The sequence below is a fragment of the Bufo bufo genome, chromosome 5, assembly GCF_905171765.1.
Source record: "Bufo bufo chromosome 5, aBufBuf1.1, whole genome shotgun sequence".
NCBI lineage: Eukaryota > Metazoa > Chordata > Amphibia > Anura > Bufonidae > Bufo > Bufo bufo.
The window spans coordinates 526,833,218-526,856,576 of NC_053393.1; the positions used below are offsets into that span (position 1 = coordinate 526,833,218).

The 23,359-nt window shown below is 45.8% G+C and overlaps 2 protein-coding genes across 8 annotated transcripts in view; both read right to left on the bottom strand.

Annotated features, from left to right (window-relative positions):
* Positions 1–23,359, bottom strand: part of LOC121000616 (zinc finger protein 436-like) — a 684,763-nt gene that overhangs the window by 57,637 nt on the left and 603,767 nt on the right. The window lies entirely within an intron of this gene.
* The window catches only part of LOC121000615 (zinc finger protein 891-like), an 83,810-nt gene that overhangs the window by 27,227 nt on the left and 33,224 nt on the right, over positions 1–23,359 (bottom strand). For 4 of the 6 annotated variants that reach the window (XM_040431170.1, XM_040431168.1, XM_040431169.1 and 1 more), the window contains 2 exons: positions 17,680–17,886; positions 14,493–15,255 (listed from right to left, as the gene is read on the bottom strand). The exons of 1 other annotated variant lie outside the window; for it this stretch is intronic. In XM_040431170.1, the coding sequence (XP_040287104.1) occupies positions 14,654–15,255; positions 17,680–17,886 (809 nt within the window). In that variant the 3' untranslated portion in view covers positions 14,493–14,653. Of the gene's footprint in view, positions 1–14,492; positions 15,256–17,679; positions 17,887–23,359 lie in introns of those variants that run through there. One more of the 6 variants, XM_040431171.1, reaches the window with a different exon arrangement.

Here is a 23,359-nt window from a genome sequence, read left to right on the forward strand (position 1 = left end):
TTCACTTTTATGGGGCCCTTTTCTTCCGTTCCACGGCTCCGCAAAACAAATAAAACATGTCATATACTTGTCAGTAAAAATCAGGACGTGTGCATTCCTTTTTTTGGCGGACATGTTGAACTGTCCACGAAAAAACAGATCCGCATTTTTGCGGACAGCATACGTCCGTCTGAATGAGCCTTAAAGGAGTATTCCCGTTATATAAAGTTATCCCCTATTCTGGGGATAACTATTAGATCAGTGGGGGTCCTACTGCTTGGATCCTGACTGTTCACGAGAACGAGGGTCCCTTATCCTGTGGAGCCCTCAATCCCCCCCCCCCCCCCCCCAAAAGCAGCTGGTCCATTCAGTTCTATGGGAGTTCCAGAGATAGCCAAGTGCAGCATGATCAGTGGAGTCAGGGGGTCCAAGTGGTAGGACCACCACCGATCTGTAATCTCCTATCCTGTGGAATATAACTGGAATACGCCTTTAAAAAGTTTATTTTAACAGGATTTGCTCCAACATTTAAAGACGTCTTACAGGAGTTGAACAGGTCAATATCAATAGCCTATCCTCAGGATAGATGAGCAACTGCTGATCAATGGTTTCACAGAGGTGGGAGTGGCTTATCGGTTTGGGGGCGTGGTCGGTGAGGTCCGGCTTTCTGGGGTGAAACCAGTGGCCACCCTAATTGTATAGTGGCTGGGCTTGATATTACAGCCCAGGCCTATTCACTTTAACAGGACTGAGCTGTCAATAGGTCACGTGACGAATGAAAGTGATGTCATGTGCTGCGCCTCCTCATATACAGTACAGACCAAAAGTTTGGACACACCTTCTCATTCAAAGAGTTTTCTTTATTTTCATGACTATGAAGGCATCAAAACTATGAATTAACACATGTGGAATTATATACATAACAAACAAGTGTGAAACAACTGAAAATATGTCATATTCTAGGTTCTTCAAAGTAGCCACCTTTTGCTTTGATTACTGCTTTGCACACTCTTGGCATTCTCTTGATGAGCTTCAAGAGGTAGTCCCCTGAAATGGTTTTCACTTCACAGGTGTGCCCTGTCAGGTTTAATAAGTGGGATTTCTTGCCTTATAAATGGGGTTGGGACCATCAGTTGCGTTGAGGAGAAGTCAGGTGGATACACAGCTGATAGTCCTACTGAATAGACTGTTAGAATTTGTATTATGAAAAAAATATAAGGGGTTGAGTCCGCACAACCTGCCTGCAGGTGCACATCACTATGGCGAACTACATACACAAACGGAAAATGCAAATGTGATCGCACACTGCATCCAGCACTCTGCCCTCCATGCTGGATGAGACATTGGTTTATATTTTGGCCAAAGCATAGTAAGCCACTCACCGCGTCAAGGTCGTCTCAATTGAGTGGTCCCTAACTCTTGTTCCTACCTGTTCATGGGCCATGACAGCCACATAAAATCCAGGGAATGCAGGTCAGCATGCAAGCCAAGTACACTTTGCTTGTAACCCCGTCCGGTGCCATTACAGCTTTCATCGGATCCAGGGATGCAAGTACCAACATGCATGCTGAACCCACCATATACTTCTCCTGGAGCCAGATGGCTAATGGTAGGTTCTATATAAGCAGACTCAGTTTTATACTGACTTTAAAACCAGCCTCAAAGAGTTTTCTTTATTTTCATGACTATGAAGGCATCAAAACTATGAATTAACACATGTGGAATTATATACATAACAAACAAGTGTGAAACAACTGAAAATATGTCATATTCTAGGTTCTTCAAAGTAGCCACCTTTTGCTTTGATTACTGCTTTGCACACTCTTGGCATTCTCTTGATGAGCTTCAAGAGGTAGTCCCCTGAAATGGTTTTCACTTCACAGGTGTGCCCTGTCAGGTTTAATAAGTGGGATTTCTTGCCTTATAAATGGGGTTGGGACCATCAGTTGCGTTGAGGAGAAGTCAGGTGGATCCACAGCTGATAGTCCTACTGAATAGACTGTTAGAATTTGTATTATGGCAAGAAAAAAGCAGCTAAGTAAAGAAAAACGAGTGGCCATCATTACTTTAAGAAATGAAGGTCAGTCAGTCAGCCGAAAAAATTGGGAAAACTTTGAAAGTAAGGGCTATTTGACCATGAAGGAGAGTGATGGGGTGCTGCGCCAGATGACCTGGCCTCCACAGTCACCAGACCTGAACCCAATCGAGATGGTTTGGGGTGAGCTGGACCGCAGAGTGAAGGCAAAAGGGCCAACAAGTGCTAAGCATCTCTGGGAACTCCTTCAAGACTGTTGGAAGACCATTTCAGGGGACTACCTCTTGAAGCTCATCAAGAGAATGCCAAGAGTGTGCAAAGCAGTAATCAAAGCAAAAGGTGGCTACTTTGAAGAACCTAGAATATGACATATTTTCAGTTGTTTCACACTTGTTTGTTATGTATATAATTCCACATGTGTTAATTCATAGTTTTGATGCCTTCATAGTCATGAAAATAAAGAAAACTCTTTGAATGAGAAGGTGTGTCCAAACTTTTGGTTTGTACTGTAGCTGATGAGCAGGGGGTGCCCGGAGTCGGACCTGTGGATTCGCATAGAAACTTTGTTTCAATACTGTACGGAGCAAGCGCTCCGTTCAGTATTATAATGTATTGGCTCCGAAGAGCCGAAGTTATTACTTCGCAAAGTCTCGTGAGACTTCGCAAAATAACTTCAGAAATTAATTTAGACTGTAAAAAAACATTCTCCGAACTCGGGTTCGGTTCCAAGTGGTATCTTGGAACTGAACCCAAGTTTAGGAAATGGTTTTTCTCATCTGTATCATTTGTCGGGTGGTAATAATTCAATTAAGAATTATTAATTATGGTCATAAAAATAATTAACCATAAAAAAATAAAATTTATAAAATTTGTCATAAATTCTTAAAATCATGACCTGGTGAATTGTAGACAACCTAATTGATACAATTCACATCTGAGTCCGACTATTTCCTCAGATAAATAAGCTCTTTTTGACGTGAGATGATATTAATGATAAAATGTAATTCTGCATTATACAATGATACACAGGTATTATAAAAATATGCAGATTTATTGGTTACAAGATTATAAACATATATAAGTAAATAAACACAATGATACATGCAAATGAATATATATAGCGTTAATATAAAGCATTACAAGCTTAACAATACATGTGAGTGGAAATAACTTGTCACATTATAACCAAGCTATTATTTGGTTAGGATATCAAAATATGAACATAAGTTATATACATTACTTCTGTTCAGAGAAAACCTTATGATATCAGGATGGGCATGTCTAATCCTAGACATCAATATAGAATGCTAAATACATTCCGCCCCCCTCTAACCAACTACACATCACATGACCTCAAGATGGGCAAATCCATACAAGGATATAACTTAGAAGAGATAACTGTATCCTTCCCCCCATCCTGGACTATTTTCACACACATAACTTTGGTAAGACTATTTAGACAAATAACAGGGATCTAGGATCTTAAATGGGAAGGATTTGAAACAAATCTTCCTTGTGGGAATCCATCACTTAGCTTGGCGAAGAATGTTCTATCAATATCAATATATATATATAAAAGCAATCACTTAATGCTTTGCTAGATTATGAGTCTAGATTCTTCTGCAGGTAGAATGAAGCCTCACAATATCCTAAGACTACATCTCAATATGGAGATGATCAATTTATTTAATCATTTATTTATTCGCCAATCTAGATGGTATAATTTCACCCACACTATCAAATTAGTCTTAATAAAATGAAATATCATTTTCTGTGTCTCTTACCAAGTCCTAGCAGGAATCTCACTTCTGCTCCTAGGAAAGCTGGGTGGTCCATCATAGCGCATCTCATTATGACTTCCATCTTGATAGACCTCAACTTCTCCTCCACTAGCTAGCTTTCTTTTCTCTTGCTAGCTCCTTTCTCTTGATCGCCTCTCTCCTGCTACTCCGCACACGAATAATTATTCCCCCCCTTATCTAAGAATCATCCCCTTTAGATTAGGGATTCCCAATCAAGTAGGGTGGGTGTATTCGCATGCTAATAACCTCATGACGTTATTTCAACTCCTAATATGGCATAGGACAAATAATGAAATAATATAATGTTGCCCATCTGCCTCCAGATGGCACTGCGGTACTGTAGGTGAATATAACAACTTTTTAAGCATTAAAATTAAATATCTAATAATATGTTCACATGAACTTTGTTGACCTTTCCTTATAAATCACTGAGGAAGGTCTTTTCCTTACACTTTTAATTACCTATATCCCGGAGTTGACTGTCTTCTCCTATCTCATTGAAATATGGGTTGACTTGCTGAAAATTTTATGTAGCGGCTTTGATGCTGGGCATCGGAACTTGTAGATTTCATTTATGTACTCCCATGAATAACTATTGTTTTGAAATCCAATTAACTTAAACTTACTGAGTTGTTTCTGTAGTTGTTTCTTCTAAATGATAAATACATGGTATAACATATATATAAATCGACACATTGTTACACATAGATAACACATTATATGAATTATTGATTAACATATGTTGTAAACTAAATATACCATGCAAAGATATATATATATATAATTATGAATATATAAATTGAAGCTCATACAGCAGGTGTGCGATAAAGACATGAATCCTTATCAAGTAACCTTGTTCCCTCCATGCTTTAGGGAGTTGACTTACTTCTTACAGATGGTCTCATATCTTTAGCACTAACTTTCAAATACAATGTCCATTTATGTTCCCAATTATTATTTTTTTTAAATATAAACTGAACTTGCCATGAACTCATCTTGGCTTTTTCAGCCACATAACAAAACTTTGGTTCAGGCTGAATCTTATTCTTAAAGGCAATGAGATGAGCATTCATTTTGATTATAATGTCATTAGATAATATTGTATACGTATGAAAATGCCCAACACATTGTGGGACACAGGAAACCCACTGCCCTGGCGTGTGACGCGCTGGTGATTCCGTGGAGTTAGTTCACGTTTCCTTACATGTTTCCGGCTCTTCCTCTCATTCTGCGTCTCCTCCGGAAGATCAGGTCCGAGGGACTGCCCGTCATTTTTGTGGCCCCACATTGGCTGCGTTGGGTGTGGCACGCGTCTCTAGTCGCCCTTCTCGCCGATGAACTCTGGCGTCTTCCTCTTCGGGATGACCTTCTGTCGCAGGGGCCAATCTTCCACCCGAATTTAGGGTCGCTACATTTAACGACATGGCTGTTGAAGCCGCCGTGTTGAAGGCTCTGGGTTTTTCGGTAGCGGTGGTCCAGACCATGATTCGGGCCAGAAAGCCGTCGGCTTCCAGAATCTACCACCGAACCTGGAAGTCCTACTTTAGTTGGTGTGAGCGGCATCAGCTGCCTGCCGTTTGGTTCTCTTTGCCGCCACTCTTGGCTTTCCTGCAGTCGGGCATGGACTTGGGGCTGACTCTCAGCTCCCTCAAAGGGCTCTCTCTGTTCTTTTTCAGTGGAATTTGGCTTCACCTTTGGCGGTTCTGACTTTTCTGCAGGGTTTGGCGCATGCTGCTCCTCCTTTCCGTCCTCTGTTGGATCCTTGGGATCTTAATCTAGTACTCAACGCTCTTCAGTCTTCTCCATTTGAACTTTTGCAGCAGGTGTCTCTTCACTTCTTGTCTAACAAAGTGGTGTTTTTCGTGGCAATCACGTCCATCCGTAGGGTTGTCTGAACTTGCGGCTCTTTAATGTTGGTCGCCTTTCCTGATCCTCCATCAGGATAAGGTGGTTCTTCGCCCTGTGCAGTCCTTCCTGCCGAAGATGGTGTCGGCATTCCATCTAAATGAGATTATTCTCACTTCATTTTGTCCGGGACCGTCTCATCCTCGTGAGCAGTCGCTCCATACTAGGGATCGACCGATATAGATTTTTTAGGGCCGATACCGATAATTTGTGAACTTTCAGGCCGATAGCCGATAATTTATACCGATATTCTGGGTATTTTTATTTTTGAGAAAAAAAAAATTTTCCTACACAAATCTGCTGAAAATTAATATGTTTATTGTTAACGTGTATTTTATTTTTTGTAAATCTTTTTCATTTATACTTAATATTTTTGTGTTTTTTTTTTTACTAACTTTTAGCCCCCTTAGGGACTAGAACCCTTGTCCTATTCACCCTGATAGAACACTGTTAGAGTGAATAGGAGCTCACACTGTCCCTGCTGCTCTGTGCATAGTACACACAGCAGCATGGAGCTTATCATGGCAGCCAGGGCTTCAATAGCGTCCTGGCTGCCATGGTAACCGATCGGAGCCCCAGGATTACACAGCTGGGGCTCCGATCGGAGGAGCAGTGGAGAGGGGATCCTGTGGCCACTGCCACCAATGATTAATACTAGGGGGGGGGGGGGCGCACTGCGCCACCAATGTTTTTACTATTGGGATGGGGGTGGGGGGCGCACTGCGCCACCAATGATTAATACTGGGGGGCTTGGGCGCACTGCGCCACCAATGAAGATAAGTCTCTCAATCATTCATATACAGGAGGCGGGAGCTGGCTGCAGAATCACATAGCCGGCTCCCGACCTCTATGAGCGGTAGCTGCGATCCGTGGCACCTAAGGGGTTAACTACCGCGGACTGCAGCTACCGTTCATAGAGGTCGGGAGCCGGCTATGTGATTCTGCAGCTCCCGCCTCCTGTATATGAATTAATGAAAGACTCATCATTATTGGTGGCGCAGCGGCCACAGCCCCTCCCCTCCTCTTGTCTTCTCTCCTGTCATTGGCTGCAGCGGCAGCAGCATCACAGGGGGAGGAGACACTGCTTCCTTCTCCCCTGTGCTGCGGAGGGAACACAGAGAACGCTGAGAGCAGCGCGTTCTGTGTTCCCAATACGTTATCGGTATATCGGCAAAATAGATGCCGATACCGATAACGTTCAAAATCCTGAATATCGGCCGATAATATCGGTAAAACCGATAATCGGTCGATCCTTACTCCATACCATGGATTTTGTACGAGCCTTTCGAGTCTATCTGTCCCAGACTTCATCTTTCCGGCGGACGGATTCCCTGTTCGTGATTCCAGAGGGGCTGAGACGAGGGCTGACGGCGTCGAAGACTTCCATTTCCCGAGGGATTCGTTTGGCCATTGTGGAAGCGTACCGCGTTAATGGCCGGGTCCCACAATTCCGGGTGACTGCTCATTCTTGGGCGGTGCATCACGGGGCTTTGGCCCTTCAGGTGTGCAAGGCGCTGACCTGATCGTCTTTGCATACTTTTTCCAAGTTTTTTAGAGTGCACACCTTTGCGTCTGCTGACGCGTCTTTGGGGTGTAGAGTTTTGCAGACGGCGGTTCTCTAAATGACAGGAGGGTTGCTTGTGATGCCCACCCTTGGGGACTGCTCTGTAACGTCCCATGGTCAAACCTGTGTCCCCCAAAGATACGGATGAGAAAACTAGATTTTTGTACTCACCGTAAAATCTGTTTCTCTTAGGTTTATTGGGGGACACAGCTCCCAACCATTCTCTAGTTTAGGGGCCTTTTCGGGCCTGTGTGGTCCTGGGTTTGTACATAGTGTGATTTTTTTGTCTTGCTTCTCCTACTGCTTTTGCACTAACTGATTTAGCTTAGTCCCTGCAGGAAGGGTATAGCTGAGGGGAGGAGCTCACACCTTTGTGCTTAGTGTCGCCTCCTAGCGGCAACAGCTATACCCATGGTCAAGCCTGTGTCCTCCAATAAACGGAAGAGAAACAGATTGTACGGTAAGTACAAAAATCTAGTTTTTACAGTCCAAATCAATTTCTGAAGTTATGATGCGAAGTCCTGCGAGACTTCGTGAAGTAATAAGTTTGGCTCATCAGAGCCAATACATTCTAATACTGTACGGAGCGCTCGCTCCGTACAGTACTGAAACAAAGTTTTATGCAAATCGACTTCGGATGTTTCATCTGAAGTCGATTCGCTCATCCCTACTGATGACCTATTCTGTGGATACGTCACCAATATTCATTGTAGTCTTGGAAAACCCTTGGCTCATATCCACAAGACAGGGGACCAGTGTATGATCAGTGGCGCTCCAACCTCCTATTTTGATTACAGTAATGGGGCTCCTCTACCGTGTATATTATATATATATAGGTTGAGCATATGCGCTGCTGCTGCTGCCCTTCCATTCATCTCAGCAAAACTGATGTAGAGGAGGCGAGTACGGCGCTCGGCAATCTCTACCGCACCCACAGAGACCAATGGAGCTAATGGAATACCTGAGACGCATAATGACAGTAAATGACACTGATTATTTTACTACATTATGGCTTGTGTTCTCCATGGGTTTTTAAATAAAGTTTATTTAAACTACCATTGTATGCAAGTACATAAGCTGCTTTCAATAAACTTTATTTAAAAATAGCACAGCTAACAGAACACCGGATGTCACCAGTTTGCATAACATCGGGTGGATGGAGAAAAACAGAAGCTAGTTAAGATCCTTCCGCAGTGAGTGATGAGTGCACTGCGCGTATCCATCCTCCTGAGACACTGCTGCCTTCATCCCGCCCACCTGTCACACGGGCCTCACCTCATTACAGTCCCGCTGCTTTTCCGTTATAAAGCACTTCGCCGCGGCATTTGGCGCAGTTGTCGTGACGTCATCTCCAAGCCGCTGAGAGCAGGGGCTTGGAGGGATGACGTAGTTTCTATGCGCCGGTGTTCTGCCAGAGTCCTATACCTGGCAGAATGCTATACCCGGAATCTGGCAGAACACCGGTCTCGTGTGTTAGAATAATAAAGTTTTTTTGTTTTTTTTAAATGTCTGTGATAAAGTGATAGCCAAAAGACAAGTTGTTTTTTTCCCCTGTTTAGCGCTGGTTTGTTGTGGCTGCGGTTGTCTGTGCGAGCTGTGTGTGAACCAGGGCCACACGTGAATTTGATTTTGCCTTTTTTTTTCTGCTAGGAAAACGCCCTAAAAACCAGATACATTTTTTTTCATATTTCATGCGTTTTATGACCTGTTTTTTTTTTTTTTTTTCCCACGTGTGAGATCATGCAAGCATTCTTGGCATTCAGTGGGTCCGAAAAAACAAAACAAAAAAACGGAAGTTAGGGCTCATGCACACTAACGTATTTTCTTTCCGCGTCTGTTCCGTTTTTTTTTTTTTTTCAGACTGTATACGGAACCATTCACTTCAATGGGTCTGCAAAAAAAGGGATGTTACTCCGTGTGCATTCCGTTTCCATATTTCCGGAAAAAAATAGAACATGTCCTATTATTGTCCGGATAACGGACAAGGATAGGACGGTTCTATTAGGGGCCAGCTGTTCCATTCCAATGTGCATGGACGTCATCCATATTTTTTGCGGACCACAAAATACATAGGGTCATGCAGGAGCCCTAGGGCAGGGGGAGGAGGGGGACAATGGCCACCACAGAGGGGCAGTTTTTGGGGAGGTATATTGTGATGCACTGTGGTATAAAGTGCCGCAATGTTATTGCTGGCCCCACCACAAAACAGGGCCACTTTTAGTTTTTTTCCAGGGCCACTAAGTTCCCAGTCCGCCCCTGGCTATGGTGAATTGTAAATTCCTGAAAAGAAAAGACATGCTGCATTTAAAAAAATTAATAAAAAAAAAGCCATGGACATAAAATCTAAACCCAATTTAGAAAAAACAACCACACGAACGCGTCGCGCTATTCAAATTTCCCACAGATTTTCAGCTAACATCTGGTAATGTCAGAAATCTGCAGAAACACGATAAAAAAACACCCTATGGCCTACATTCACTGTGTCTGTGCTAAGAATCTGTGCAGTTTAGCACCACAATTATTTCCATTTGGGAAGGGGGCGTGGCCAAAGAGGCAACGCTGTGCGCCAAAATTACGCCACTATTCTGGTATAAAATTTGGACTCCAAGTAAGCCAACCAATAGTTTGTATACAGGTAGATAGCACCAGAAGTATCATCCAGCGTGAGCCCCAGTTCAGGGGAGCGCCAGTCCTCAGCATAGGTCATCAGTACAAGATTGGGGGTCTGATTCCCGGCCCCCTCCCTCCCCGATCAGCTGCTGCTTACACTGGAGCATTCGCTGTGGACCGCAGCCTCCTCTCAGCTTCACCGAAACCCTTAGGCCCCTTGCAGACGAGCGTTCCCCCCCTCAGCGAGTATGCAACGCAGCTCCCGGCCTGACCTCCCAGCGCTGCCGGGGGTCACATAGCATTATATTGTGTAACCGTTACAGTTCTGGAATGTATTGGATAACAGTGGCATAATGCTGTCAGTGTTATCCAATACATTCCAGAACTGTAAGGGTTACATAGCCTCATAAATCGATATAATGCTATGTGCTGGGAGGTCAGGTCGGGTGCTGCAATGTGGACTCGCTGCGGGAGGAACGCTTGTCTGCAAGGGGCCTTACATAAGTATTTTGTGCCTCTAATTGAGATTGGTGTGGCTTTGACTCTTGGCACCTCCACCAATCCTGCAGCACTCCGGAACAGTGTGGCTCAGATGCATCATCATGGGCCAGACTATGGTGCATTTCTTGGGGTAAACTAAGCCAAAAAATTGATGGTGTGAAGCTGGACAGTCTAAAGGTGCGCAAGATTTATCACCCAGCATCAGCTACTGTGATAAATCTGGAACAGTTTAAAGAGTCGCTGTACTTTCACACAATTTCATTTCATTTAATAGAGAATGGTGTAACTAGCAAATTTCTAAGTCACTGTTTTAAAAAAAAAATCTGCCTGCATCCACCTGAAAAAAATGTCATGGCCACTAGGGGTCTCACTTCCCCCCTCTTTTGCAGTCCACTGCTGGTGTCAGGCAAGATCCATCTCTAGTAACAGAGACTCAGAAGACGGCTGAGATAAAGTGGGGGCGTGTCAGAGCTAGCTGAGATCCTAAGGGTCCATTCACACGTCTGCAAGTGTTTTGAGGTCCGCAAATTGCGGATCCGCAAAACACAGACACTGACCATGTGCGTTCAGCATTTTGAGGACCACACATGGCCGGCACTATGATAGAAATGCCTATTCTTGTCTCTGGCTGCGGACAAGAATAGAACATGCTCTACCTTTTTTGCAGAACGAAGGTGCGGATGCGGACAGCACACAATGTGCTGTCTGCATCTTTTGCGGCCCCATTGAAATGAATGTGTCCAAACCCGAACGGACGTGGACCTATTCATACGGACGTGTCAATGGACCCTTAGGCCTCATGCACACGACCGTTTTTTTTTTGCGGTCCGCAAAACGGATTTCCGTTGTTCCGTGATCGTTTTTTCTTCCGTGGGTCTTCCTTGATTTTTGGAGGATCCACGGACATGAAAAAAAAGTCGTTTTGGTGTCCACCTGGCCGTGCGGAGCCAAACGGATCTGTCCTGACTTACAATGCAAGTCAATGGGGACGGATCCGTTTGACGTTGACACAATATGGTGCAATTGCAAACGGATCCGTCCCCCATTGACTTTCAATGTAAAGTCAGGAGTCCCCATTAATATACCATCAGATCAGAGTTTTCTCCAATCCGATGGTATATTTTAACTTGAAGCGTCCCCATCACCATGGGAACGCCTCTATGTTAGAATATACCATCGGATTTGAGTTAGATCGTGAAACTCAGTATATTCTAACACAGAGGCGTTCCCATGGTGATGGGGACGCTTCAAGTTAGAATATACTAAAAGAACTGTGTACAGACCCCCCCCCTCCCTCCCTGTATTTAACTCATTGGTGGCCAGTGCGGCCCCCCCTCCCCGGTATTTAACTCATTGGTGGCCAGTGCGGCCAGCCCCCCCTCCCTCCCTTGTATTTAACACATTGGTGGCCAGTGCGGCCCCCCCCCTCTCTCCCTTGTATTTAACACATTGGTGGCCAATGCGGCCGCCCCCCCCCTCCCTTGTATTTAACACATTGGTGGCCAGTGCAGCCGGCCCCCCCTCCCTCCCTTGTATTGAACACATTGGTGGCCAGTGCGGCCGGCCCCCCCCTCCCTCTAATTAAAATGACCGACCCCCCATCATTGGTGACAGCGGAGAGTTCCGATCGGAGTCCCAGTTTAATCGCTGGGACTCCGATCGGTTACCATGGCAGCCAAGACGCTACTGCAGTCCTGGCTGCCATGGTTACTTAGCAATTTTAGAAGCATTATACTTACCTGCGATGTCTGTGACCGGCCGGGCGCTCCTCCTACTGGTAAGTGAACGGTCTGTCGGTCATTTTAATTGGGGGCGGCCGCACTGGCCACCAATGTGTTAAATACAAGGGAGGGAGGGGGGGCCGGCCGCACTGGCCACCAATGTGTTAAATACAAGGGAGGGAGGGGGGGCTGGCCGCACTGGCCACCAATGAGTTAAATACCGGGGAGGGAGGGGGGGCCGCACTGGCCACCAATGAGTTAAATACAGCGGGGGGAGGGTCTGCCCCCTGCTGCCTGGCAGCACCTGCCAGGCAGCAGGGGGCAGTCATGTACACAGTTATTTTAGTATATTCTAACCTGAAGCGTCCCCATCACCATGGGAACGCCTCTGTGTTAGAATATACTGTCGGATCTGAGTTTTCACGAAGTAAAAATTCAGATCTAAAAAGCTTTTATGCAGACGGATCAGCAGATCCGTCTGTGTGAAAGTAGCCTATGGACAAGGATGACGGACGCGGATGGCAATCTTGTGTGCATCCGTGTTTTTTCACGGACCCATTGACTTGAATGGGTCCGTGAACAGTTGTCCGTCAAAAAAATAGGACAGGTCCTATTTTTTTGACGGACAGGAAACACGGATGCGGCTGCAAAACGGTGCATTTTCTGATTTTTCGGTCGTGTGCATGAGGCCTTAGTCTGATAAAAAAAATATATGAACTACACTGCTTCTGAAGATCACAGGCGCCTCCTGCGTTTCTGTAAGGGCTCTTTCACAAGAGCGTGTTCAGTGCAGAAATCACGCTCTGTGTGTGAGCGTGATTCTCCGTTCTGGACACTGCTCGCTTTTCAGGAGCGCACGGCATTATACTGATTTATAATACTGTGTATCTCTGCATGAACTTACTGCTACAGAATCATAGTCACATAAAGCTGTAACAGTAAGGTCATGCAGAGGCACATAGCATTATAAATCGGTATAATGGCGTGCGAGCCTGAGAAGCGATCAGTGTCCAGAAAGGAGAATCACGCACACACACGCGGAGCGTGATTTCCACACTGGACACACTCGTCTGAAACAGCCCTAAGTGTGATTTCCTCCTCCTTATTTGTTCTGTGAGATCTGGAGCAAAGTAGGAAGTAAGGAAAAGGACTTCACAACAGTACAGTGTAGGCAGATTTCAAAGACAGAAGCCCTTTAAGACTATGACTTTTAAACAGTATTAGTAAATCTGCCCCAGTTTACAAAGTTGTGCCTCTTCCAGAGGATCACAGGCTTGTTCAGCCAGCTGGAGTCAGACGATCACTGATCTGATATTGATAATCTCTCCTAAGAATAGGCGATCAATATTAAAGTCTTGAAAAACCCGTTGAACACCCTGCTTGAGGTACTGACCTAACATTATTATTGGATATTATATATATATATAGACAGTACAGACCAAAAGTCTGGACACACCTTCTCATTCAAAGAGTTTTCTTTATTTTCATGACTATGAAGGCATCAAAACTATGAATTAACACATGTGGAATTATATACATAACAAACAAGTGTGAAACAACTGAACATATGTCATATTGTAGGTTCTTCAAAGTAGCCACCTTTTTTGCTTTGATTACTGCTTTGCACATTCTTGGCATTCTCTTGATGAGCTTCAAGAGGTAGTCCCCTGAAATGGTCTTCCAACAGTCTTGAAGGAGTTCCCAGAGATACTTAGCACTTGTTGGCCCTTTTGCCTTCACTCTGCAGTCCAGCTCACCCCAAACCATCTCGATTGGGTTCATGTCCGGTGACTGTGGAGGCCAGGTCATCTGGCGCAGCACCCCATCACTCTCCTTCATGGTCAAATAGCCCTTACTTTCAAAGTTTTCCCAATTTTTTGGCTGACTGACTGACATTTCTTAAAGTAATGATGGCCACTCGTTTTTCTTTAATTAGCTGCTTTTTTCTTGCCATAATACAAATTCTAACAGTCTATTCAGTAGGACTATCAGCTGTGTATCCACCTGACTTCTCCTCAACGCCACTGATGGTCCCAACCCCATTTATAAGGCAAGAAATCCCACTTATTAAACCTGACAGGCCACACCTGTGAAGTGAAAACCATTTCAGGGGACTACCTCTTGAAGCTCATCAAGAGAATGCCAAGAGTGTGCAAAGCAGTAATCAAAGCAAAAGGTGGATACTTTGAAGAACCTAGAATATGACATATTTTCAGTTGTTTCACACTTGTTTGTTATGTATATAATTCCACATGTGTTAATTCATAGTTTTGATGCCTTCATAGTCATGAAAATAAAGAAAACTCTTTGAATGAGAAAGTGTGTCCAAACTTTTGGTCTGTACTGTATATATATAAAAATATAGACAGAACCTGTTGCATATGAAAACCCTTTAATATAATATTACAGTGACCCTGATGTTAGTAAAATGGTGCCTCCTGAAGGAGCCGCTGTGTTTTGGTGGAGTCATATATGTAATGGGGGAAGTGGCCCCAGTGTGATTAAGAGGTGACTTCTGTGTACACCCCTGGTGACATTAAAGTGGTTGCTGACACATATGAGTCTGCTGATGACGATACAGGTTTGATTTCTGCTTGAAACAGCCGAGGAGCTTCTCTCTCATGTGAAGTCGCTGGTGTTTAGTTAATGACGTTTTCAATCCAAAGCTTTTCCCGCACTGATGACAAGTGAACGGCCGCTCGCCCGTGTGGGTTCTCTGATGATCCATTAATTTAGTTTTATTTATGAAACACTTCCTGCAGAACAGACACTGATGCTCTCCGGTGTGAATTTTTTGGTGTTGAATGAGCAGTGATTTCCATATAAAACACTTCCCGCACTCGGGACACGAAAAAGGTTTTTCTCCTGTGTGAACGCGCTTGTGTTCAATGAGTCTTGAAGGATACCGAAAACATTTTCCGCACTCCGAACAAGACAGTGGCTTCTGTGCTGCGCTGTCTTCGCGGTGCATCCTGTCTGCAGATATTGGTTCCAGGTTCCCAAGATCAGATGAGACGTAGTTACCGCTGGTCGGAGAGTTTATAGTTGTGGTGTAGAAGTCATTTAAAGGTTCTTCTATGAAGTCATCTTCTATTTCTATCTCTATTTCATGCTCTGGAGATGAGACTCGTTCATCACCTGTTCAGAATAAAATATAGGCAAATTTGAGAGAAATATTTTTTTATTTATTTGGAGGGTTCAATCTGCAAACATTTCCATCCTATAATGCAAGTGTCAACTACAACAGCTCCGGTTTCTGGACAGGAATAAAAGCTTGCCTTGTGTAATCTACTGTAGTGTTATCATGTATGACGTCCACTACAAAGACCTGTCATGTATAGAATATATCTAGGTGGACAATGCATGAGAAGAAACGGAGGTGTCATTTACCATTGAACTGGGACACCACATCATGTGGATGAGGCTCCTACGACCCTCGACTGACTGCAGCAGGTTGGTGCAGTTACACAAATTTCTAGAGTCAGACTGAGGCCTCATGCACACGGCCGTGCTGTGGCCCGTATTGCGACCCATGTACTCCCCACATCACGGATGTGGACCCATTCACTTGAATGGGTCCACAATCCTGAGCTACGGTGCGGAACAGAGGCACAGAACCCCACGGAAGCACTACGGCGTGCTTCCGTGGTGTTTCTGTACGTTCCTCCGCACTGCAAAAAAATAGGATCACGGACCCATTCAAATTGAATGGGTCTGGATCCGTTGCGGCAGCCGCACGGATGGTGCCTGTGCATTGATTGCGGTCCCCAATGCATGGAACGGCCTAACAACGGCCGTGTGCAACAGAGCTGAGGTTGGAAATCTTTAAAGGAATTTTCTGGTCTCAAAAATCCATTCCCAGGCACCCGACTAAGGATTTCTCAGCTAGAGGTGGACCCTTATTTTAAGCGACAGTAGCTAACAAGCTGCAAAGAGCTTCTCTCATTTGAGGATCCTGAGTTACCTGTCGTTACATGTGCGTTACATGGACACACAATGATTTTAAAGAGAATCTGTCACCAGCGACCTTCCTATCCAGCTCTCGGCATAGACACATAGCTGTGGTTCCCCCGATTGTGGTTCCCCTGATTAAAATGCTGTTTTTCTTTTGTTGATCCGAGGCTCCATTCCCTAGTTAGGATGCTTTTTCTTAATATGCAAATTAGGCCTATGGTGCAATGAGGGGGTCACCAATGCTCTTGTTGAATCCTAGCTTAAAGTGCAAAGGGCGCAGCACCTGCAGAGAGAGCAGAGCCTCTAGGAGTAGCGGCAACGCCCCAGTTGCTCCTAAAGGCTCATTTGTATATATTAAACTGCCAACAAAAAAGAGTGAATCTGGATCGCACATCCTCATGCTATGCTTTGATCTATAACTGCTTCTCAGCATAATTAACATTGCTTTTCAGCATAATAACTAGTATGCAGCCCCCTAAATTACATCATGAGGCATTAGTATACATTTTGATCAAAAGGCATAGGCCCACTCACCACGACAAGGTTGCCTCCTCGAGTGGGAACCTACTATAATGTGGCACAGCACCGCATGGCGACCACCGACGCATCAGCAGGAGGCGGGACCCAGCAGCCAAACAGCACCCCTGCTGCTTGACAATGCCACCCAGGCACTGGGCCCCATCAACCCACCAGCACAGCACCACAGCAGCAATGGCAACCACGCACCACCGCACCATGTTAACAGTTGTCAAACCTCACCTTATCATATGCTCTCAGGAACGGCGCTGCGTGGTTGCCATTGCTGCTGTGCTGGTGGGGCCCAGTGCCTGGGTGGCATTGTCAAGAAGCAGGGGTGCTGTTTGGCTGCCGATTCCCGCTCCCTGCAGGTGCAGTGCTGCAGCATCGGTGGTCTCCGTGCCAAATTAGAGTAGTTTCCCACTCGAGGAGGCAACCTTGTCGTGGTGAGTTAGATCAAAATACGTACTAATGCCTCATGTACTGTACGCAATTTAGGGGGCTGCATACTAGTTATTACGCTGAAAAGCGATGTTAATTATGCTGAGAAGCAGTTATAGATCAAAGCATTGCATGAGGATGTGCGATCCAGATTCTTTCTAAATTGTTGGATATATTAAAACATCATTTTTCTCAGCAATGCGGGGGGCACATATGAACATGGGACCAACACAGATGCCTTCAGCTGCCAAGTGCACATGTAACAGGTCAGCCAGTGTCATAGGGACAAAACTGCTGACAGACGCCCTTTAATTTTCTCATTGATATTAGGTTGCTTTGGTTCCGAGCTGTACCTGTGAAGTTTCTTTCATAAGATTAAGAAGAGCAGTAATTACTCAATGTCCAAATGGATTACTCTCTTATTACTGAGAATTGCCACAGTTTTAACCCTGGCAGCAGGTACAAGTAAAGCAAGAAAAAAAAAAAAAAAAAATCTTCTTCACCTGTACTTGCTGCACACAAAAACCTGTGGAAAACTGTGCAATATACCTGGCAGTACCTGGCCACATAAACTGCTTTGTGTACGTGCACGGTTGGGTAGATGTGAGTCCAGTGATGGTTGTGTGAATGAGTCTTGATCTAAACATTTACCGCACTCTGAAGACCATGGCTCCTGCGCTGTGCTAAAGCAGTCATCGCCGTCCATGCTGTCTACAGACAACGGTTCATCTTTAGTAAGGTCAATTGAGATGTAGTCACCACCAGTCATAGTTATCGCTGTGATATTCAAGTCATTTGAGGGCTCTTTTATGAGGTCTTCTCTTTTTGGAGACTTGGGAGTCAAAACTGGTTGTTCACCTGTTGAGAATAAAAATAAGTTCTAGAAGAATTCTCTTTTGCAATCTGCAAACATTCCCATCATATTCTGCATCTCCCTCGATTTCTCATTGAAGAGGCTCTAACAACATTTTACTAACCAATAGTAGGCTGTAGGGATTGACCGATATTGATTTTTTAGGGCCGATACCGATAATTTGTGAACTTTCAGGCCGATAGCCGATAATTTATACCGATATTCTGTGAAATTTCATTTTTGAAAAAAAAATAAAAATTCCTACACAAATCTGCTGAAAATGAATATTTTTATTGTTAATGTGTATTTTATTTTTTATTTTTTTGTAAATCTTTCTTTTTTATTTATACTTAATATTTTTTTTTTTTTTTTTTACTAACTTTGAGCCCCCTTAGGGACTAGAACCCTTGTCCTATTCACCCTGATAGAGATCTATCAGGGTGACTAGGATCTCACACTGTCCCTGCTGCTCTGTGCTTTGTGCACACAGCAGCATGGAGCTTACCATGGCAGCCAGGGCTTCAGTAGCGTCCTGGCTGCCATGGTAACCGATCGGAGCCCCAGGATTACACTGCTGGGGCTCCGATCGGAGGAGCAGGGGAGAGGGGATCCTGTGGCCACTGCCACCAATGATTAAAACTGGGGTGGCTTGGGTGGGAGGGCTCACTGCGCCACAAATGTTTTTAATACTGGGGAGGGGGTGGGGGGCACACTGCGCCACCAATGAACATAAATCTCTCATTTATTCATATACAGGAGGCGGGAGCTGGCTGCAGAATCACATAGCCGACCTCTATGAGCAGTAGCTGCGATCCGCGGCACCTGAGGGGTTAACTACCGCGGATCGCAGCTGCCGTTCATAGAGGTCGGGAGCCGGCTATGTGATTCTGCAGCCAGCTCCCGCCTCCTGTTCAATTTGAATGAATGAGTAAGTTAACCTCATTGGTGGCGCAGTGGCCAAAGCCCCTCCCCTCCTCTTCCCATCTATCTCTTCATTGGTGGCAGCGGCAGCACAGGGGGAGGAGACATTGCTTCCTTCTCCCCTGTGCTGCTGAGGGAACACGGAGAGCGCTGAGAGCAGCGCGATCTGTGTTCCCCATACGTTATCGGTATATCGGCAAAATAGATGCCGATACCGATAACGGTCAAAATCCTGAATATCGGCCGATAATATCGGTAAAACCAATAATCGGTCGATCCCTAGTAGGCTGCGACGGGAAAGAGCCTCCCTAGCATCGCGGGTGACGCCGCTAGGGAGGCTTGTTCCCGTCCTGCTATTGGCTGCCCCCCTCCCTGGTTTGTTTTGATCTGCGCAACGGGGAGATGCTGGAGCGGCCGCGTGGGCATCAGAAGCGGCGTGGGTGCCGGGGAGCGAGGTAAGTACAATCTGTGTGAGGGGCCGGTGCATTTGGGGCAGCATTTTCAAAGGGGTTGTCCGGGATCAGAGCTGAATCCGGACTTACCCATATTTTAACCCAGGCAGCCCCCCTGATGTTGGCATCGGAGCTTCTCATGCTCTGATGCACTCCCTTGCCCTGCGCTAGATCGGGCAGAGCACGGGCTCTTTTGTTTACAATAACACACTGCTGGACGGAAGCTTCCGCCCGGCAGTGTGTTCGGTGATGTCACCGGCTCAGATGGGTGTGCTTTAGCGCTGCCCTAGCCGTTTTACTGGTTAGGGCAGCGGTGAAGCCCCCCCATCAGTGCCGGTGACATCACCGGGGCTTCCTGGCAGCCCCATGGAGAGCCTGGTACATCACCGGAACTCTTGAAAATGCCTGAACTGCTTCGATGCTCAAGTCAACATGCATTGTTGTGAATATCTGAGGAGTCAGAGAGGCAAATTTTCTCCTGTAGTCTTCAGATATAATCCTTAAGGCTAAGGATTTATGGGATCATTTATCAAACTGGTGTAAAGTAGAACTGGCTTAGTTGCCCATAGCAACCAATCAGATTCAGCCTTTTATTTTCCAAAAGAGCTGTCAAAATGAAAGGTGGAATCTGATTCCAGTTCTACTTTACACCAGTTTGATAAATCTCCCCATTAGTATTTTGCTGAGTATACCAGCAAGCTTCCTCCTAGTTTTATAACATCATAGTTTATTTGAGGGCTGATTGGTTCAGAGCAGAACATCGCTTCCTTTCCTCCCTTTCAGGTAGCTCCATCTCCCAAGATTTGCCTCTCTCTTTGAAGTCCTCCATTTTTGCATGAGGGAGATTTTTTTTTTTTTATGTTCTCTCCTCTAGAAAACACAGAGGGACTTCAAATGGTGTCCTGCACAGTAATTTACCATTGCCCAAAGTGTGACAGAACCGCTGCTCTTGCTGCCATGCGGACTAATTGAGCAAAAGCATAAGCCAAGAAACTTGCAGCCAACTTGAGGAGGAAAATAGAATTGATCATCTGCTCCCTGAATTTTGTATTCCTTACAGATGAACCTATATCTGGTTTAACCACATAAAGAGACCTATCCACCACAGGAGCAGCAGCCTCAGGTTTTAGAGTTACCTCATAGGCATCCCATGTTCTCTGTTCATGGGGTCTCTGAGCTGAGACAATCCTTTCAATAGCAATGCTGTTTCCATTAAAACCGTTGTGACTCAGGAATTTCATGCCAGGCCCAGATCTATTTTTCATTTAAGGGGAAAATGAGGTTTCTGGGAAATATTGCTTTTTATCTGGTATCTATTTGGAGATTCTCTATCTCCCTACAACAGCGAGGTGCAATAACCTACAAGTTGCTTGGCAGAGTAATACGAACCCTTTGGGCTAGGTGCTCACTGGGCTGGGGTCAGAGCGAGGTGCTGGCTGGGTATCCAAAATAGATCCAGCACCGCTCTACCCATATGTACTGAGCAGCTCCAGCACTGAAGTCTGCTTACTTCAGAACGTGGACTTGGAAGTCCTGATATTCATGAGCTCCCAGCTTTCCCTGCCTCTTTGCTGCTGACTGACAAAACTCTTATAGCAATAAGTGACGAGGAGAGATGATGATTATGAGGATGTCTGTGCTCTGTACTGCGTCAATGTGCTCAGGGTCTCGGTCACCGGTTTATGCCGATTACTGCAGCGCTGCTCCTGTTCAAGTGAATGGAAGCAACGCTGCAGTAACCAGCTTGTCTACTGCAGAAGTGGATGGAGATGTGTAGTTCTGGCACTAAAACCAGGGCTGTGGAGTCGGAGTCGGAGTCGAGGAGTCGGGGGAAATTTTGGGTACCTGGAGTCGGCAAACAATGCACCGACTCCTACTAAATTTAGATTGGAATAAAAAAAAAAAAGCAAGTTTAAATGTCCCAATTCACAAAAAGTTATAATTAATGACTTCTCTACTGTAAGAATAAAGACCAATGCATGCAGTGCCTCACGTAACCGCAAAACGAACACGTTAAGTGACCGTGAAGAAGCGTGCTTTTCATGTGCTTCACTATATGGCACGCAACGCACAATTAGGAGATGCAATACTTATACTTTCCATAGTGTTGTGTTCTGCTTTTACAGGGAACGCAGCGTCCATGTGTAACCTAGCCTCTCACTGATAAGGGATTAAATAAATATGTTTTTTGCAGGACTAGAGAGTGAGACACTTGTATAAGTGAAGGGAATGGAGGGCCAATAGTTCAAGACTGAAGATGTAAACCATTGGAAAAACTGCTGTCATTTAGCTAAGGCGATAAAAACTTGTAAACTCAGATTGTTAGCTTAAACTTTAAACATGACTATGGGATTCTACTGGGGAAATCATGTTTTAGAATAAATGCCCCTTCCTGGATCCTCCCACTGCCCGATCTTCAGCAGCAGATAAGCACACAAAGGAGAAAGCAGCAGATAATACAGAGGAGTCAGAGTCGGGGAGTCGGAGTCGGAAGTACATAAAACTGAGGAGTCTGAGTCGGAACATTTATCTACCGACTCCACAGCCCTGACTAAAACTACTGCAGAACAGCTGATCGGTGGGGGTGCCAGACATCAGGCCCCCGCTGATCAGAGGTTATCAGTATTAAAGTACTGGAAAAAGGAGACTTTTGTATTACTTACCAGTAAAGTCTCTTTCTCGCTCTTCCTTGGGGGACACAGGAAACCATGGGTATAGCTCTGCTCCCTAGGAGGCGTGACACTAAGTGAAAGCTGTAAGCCCCTCCTCCATCAGCTATACCCCTCAGCCTGGAGAAGAGACTGCCAGTTGCGTGTCCAAGTAGTGAAAGATAACCACCAACCGGAAAAAAGAACTGTCGAGCCCCAACGGGGGCAACCAAGCCGGAACCACAACTGTAACCCAAATGAAGGGCGGGTGCTGTGTCCCCCAAGGAAGAGCGAGAAAGAGACTTTACTGGTAAGTAATACAAAAGTCTCCTTTTCTCGCCCATATTCCTTGGGGGACACAGGAAACCATGGGACGTTCCAGAGCAGTCCCAGAAGGGAGGGACCAGAACAAACTAGACCAACACCAGAGGCATCAATCAACTGCCGCCTGCAACACCAGACGGCCTAAAGCAGCGTCAGCCGACGCATGAGTATGCACCCTGTAGAACTTGGTGAAGGTGTGCAAGGAGGACCAAGTGGCCGCCTTGCAAATCTGCTCCGTAGAAGCCCGATTCCTCTGAGCCCAGGAAGCCCCGACCGCTCTAGTGGAGTGAGCGGTAACACCAAGGGGCGGAACCTTGCCCTTGACGAGATAAGACTCAGTAACAGCCATCTTGACAAAACGGGCGATAGCAACTTTGGATGCCGCCATCCCTCTGCGCGACCCCTCCGGAACCACAAAGAGCGAGTCAGTACGCCTGAAAGAGCTGGTTACCTCCAGGTAAACCTTGAGCGCCCTGACAACGTCCAGGCGATGAAGCTCCCTCTCCCGCGGGTGGGAAGGGGAAGGACACAAAGAGGGGAGAACGATGTCCTCGTTCAGATGAAAGGCGGAGACCACCTTAGGAAGGAAGGAAGGGACCGGACGAAGAACCACCTTGTCCTGGTGGAACACTAGGAAAGGTTCCAGACAGGAGAGTGCAGCCAATTCGGACACCCTCCGAAGAGAGGTGACGGCTACAAGGAAAATAACCTTGCAGGACAGAAGTCGCAAGGAAACCGTCCGCAGGGGCTCGAAAGGGGAAGCCTGGAGCGCTGAGAGAACCAGGTTCAGGTCCCAGGGCGGTACCGGAGGACGGTACGGGGGAACCGCGTGAGCCACACCCTGAAGGAAGGTCTTGACCGGACCAAGGGGGGCCAGTGGGCGCTGAACAAAATGGACAGCGCAGACACCTGACCCTTCAAAGAACTAAGGGCCAGCCCTTGGGCCAGTCCGCTCTGCAGGAAGGACAAAACGGTGGGGAGAGAAAAGCGGAGCGGAGGAATCCCCAGATCGGCACAGAACCCCAAAAAGGTCCTCCAGGTCCTATAATAGATCCTAGAAGAGGACGGCTTTCGGGCGCGGATCATGGTGCGGACGACGTCCGCAGAAAAACCCCTACGCGTCAGGACGGTGG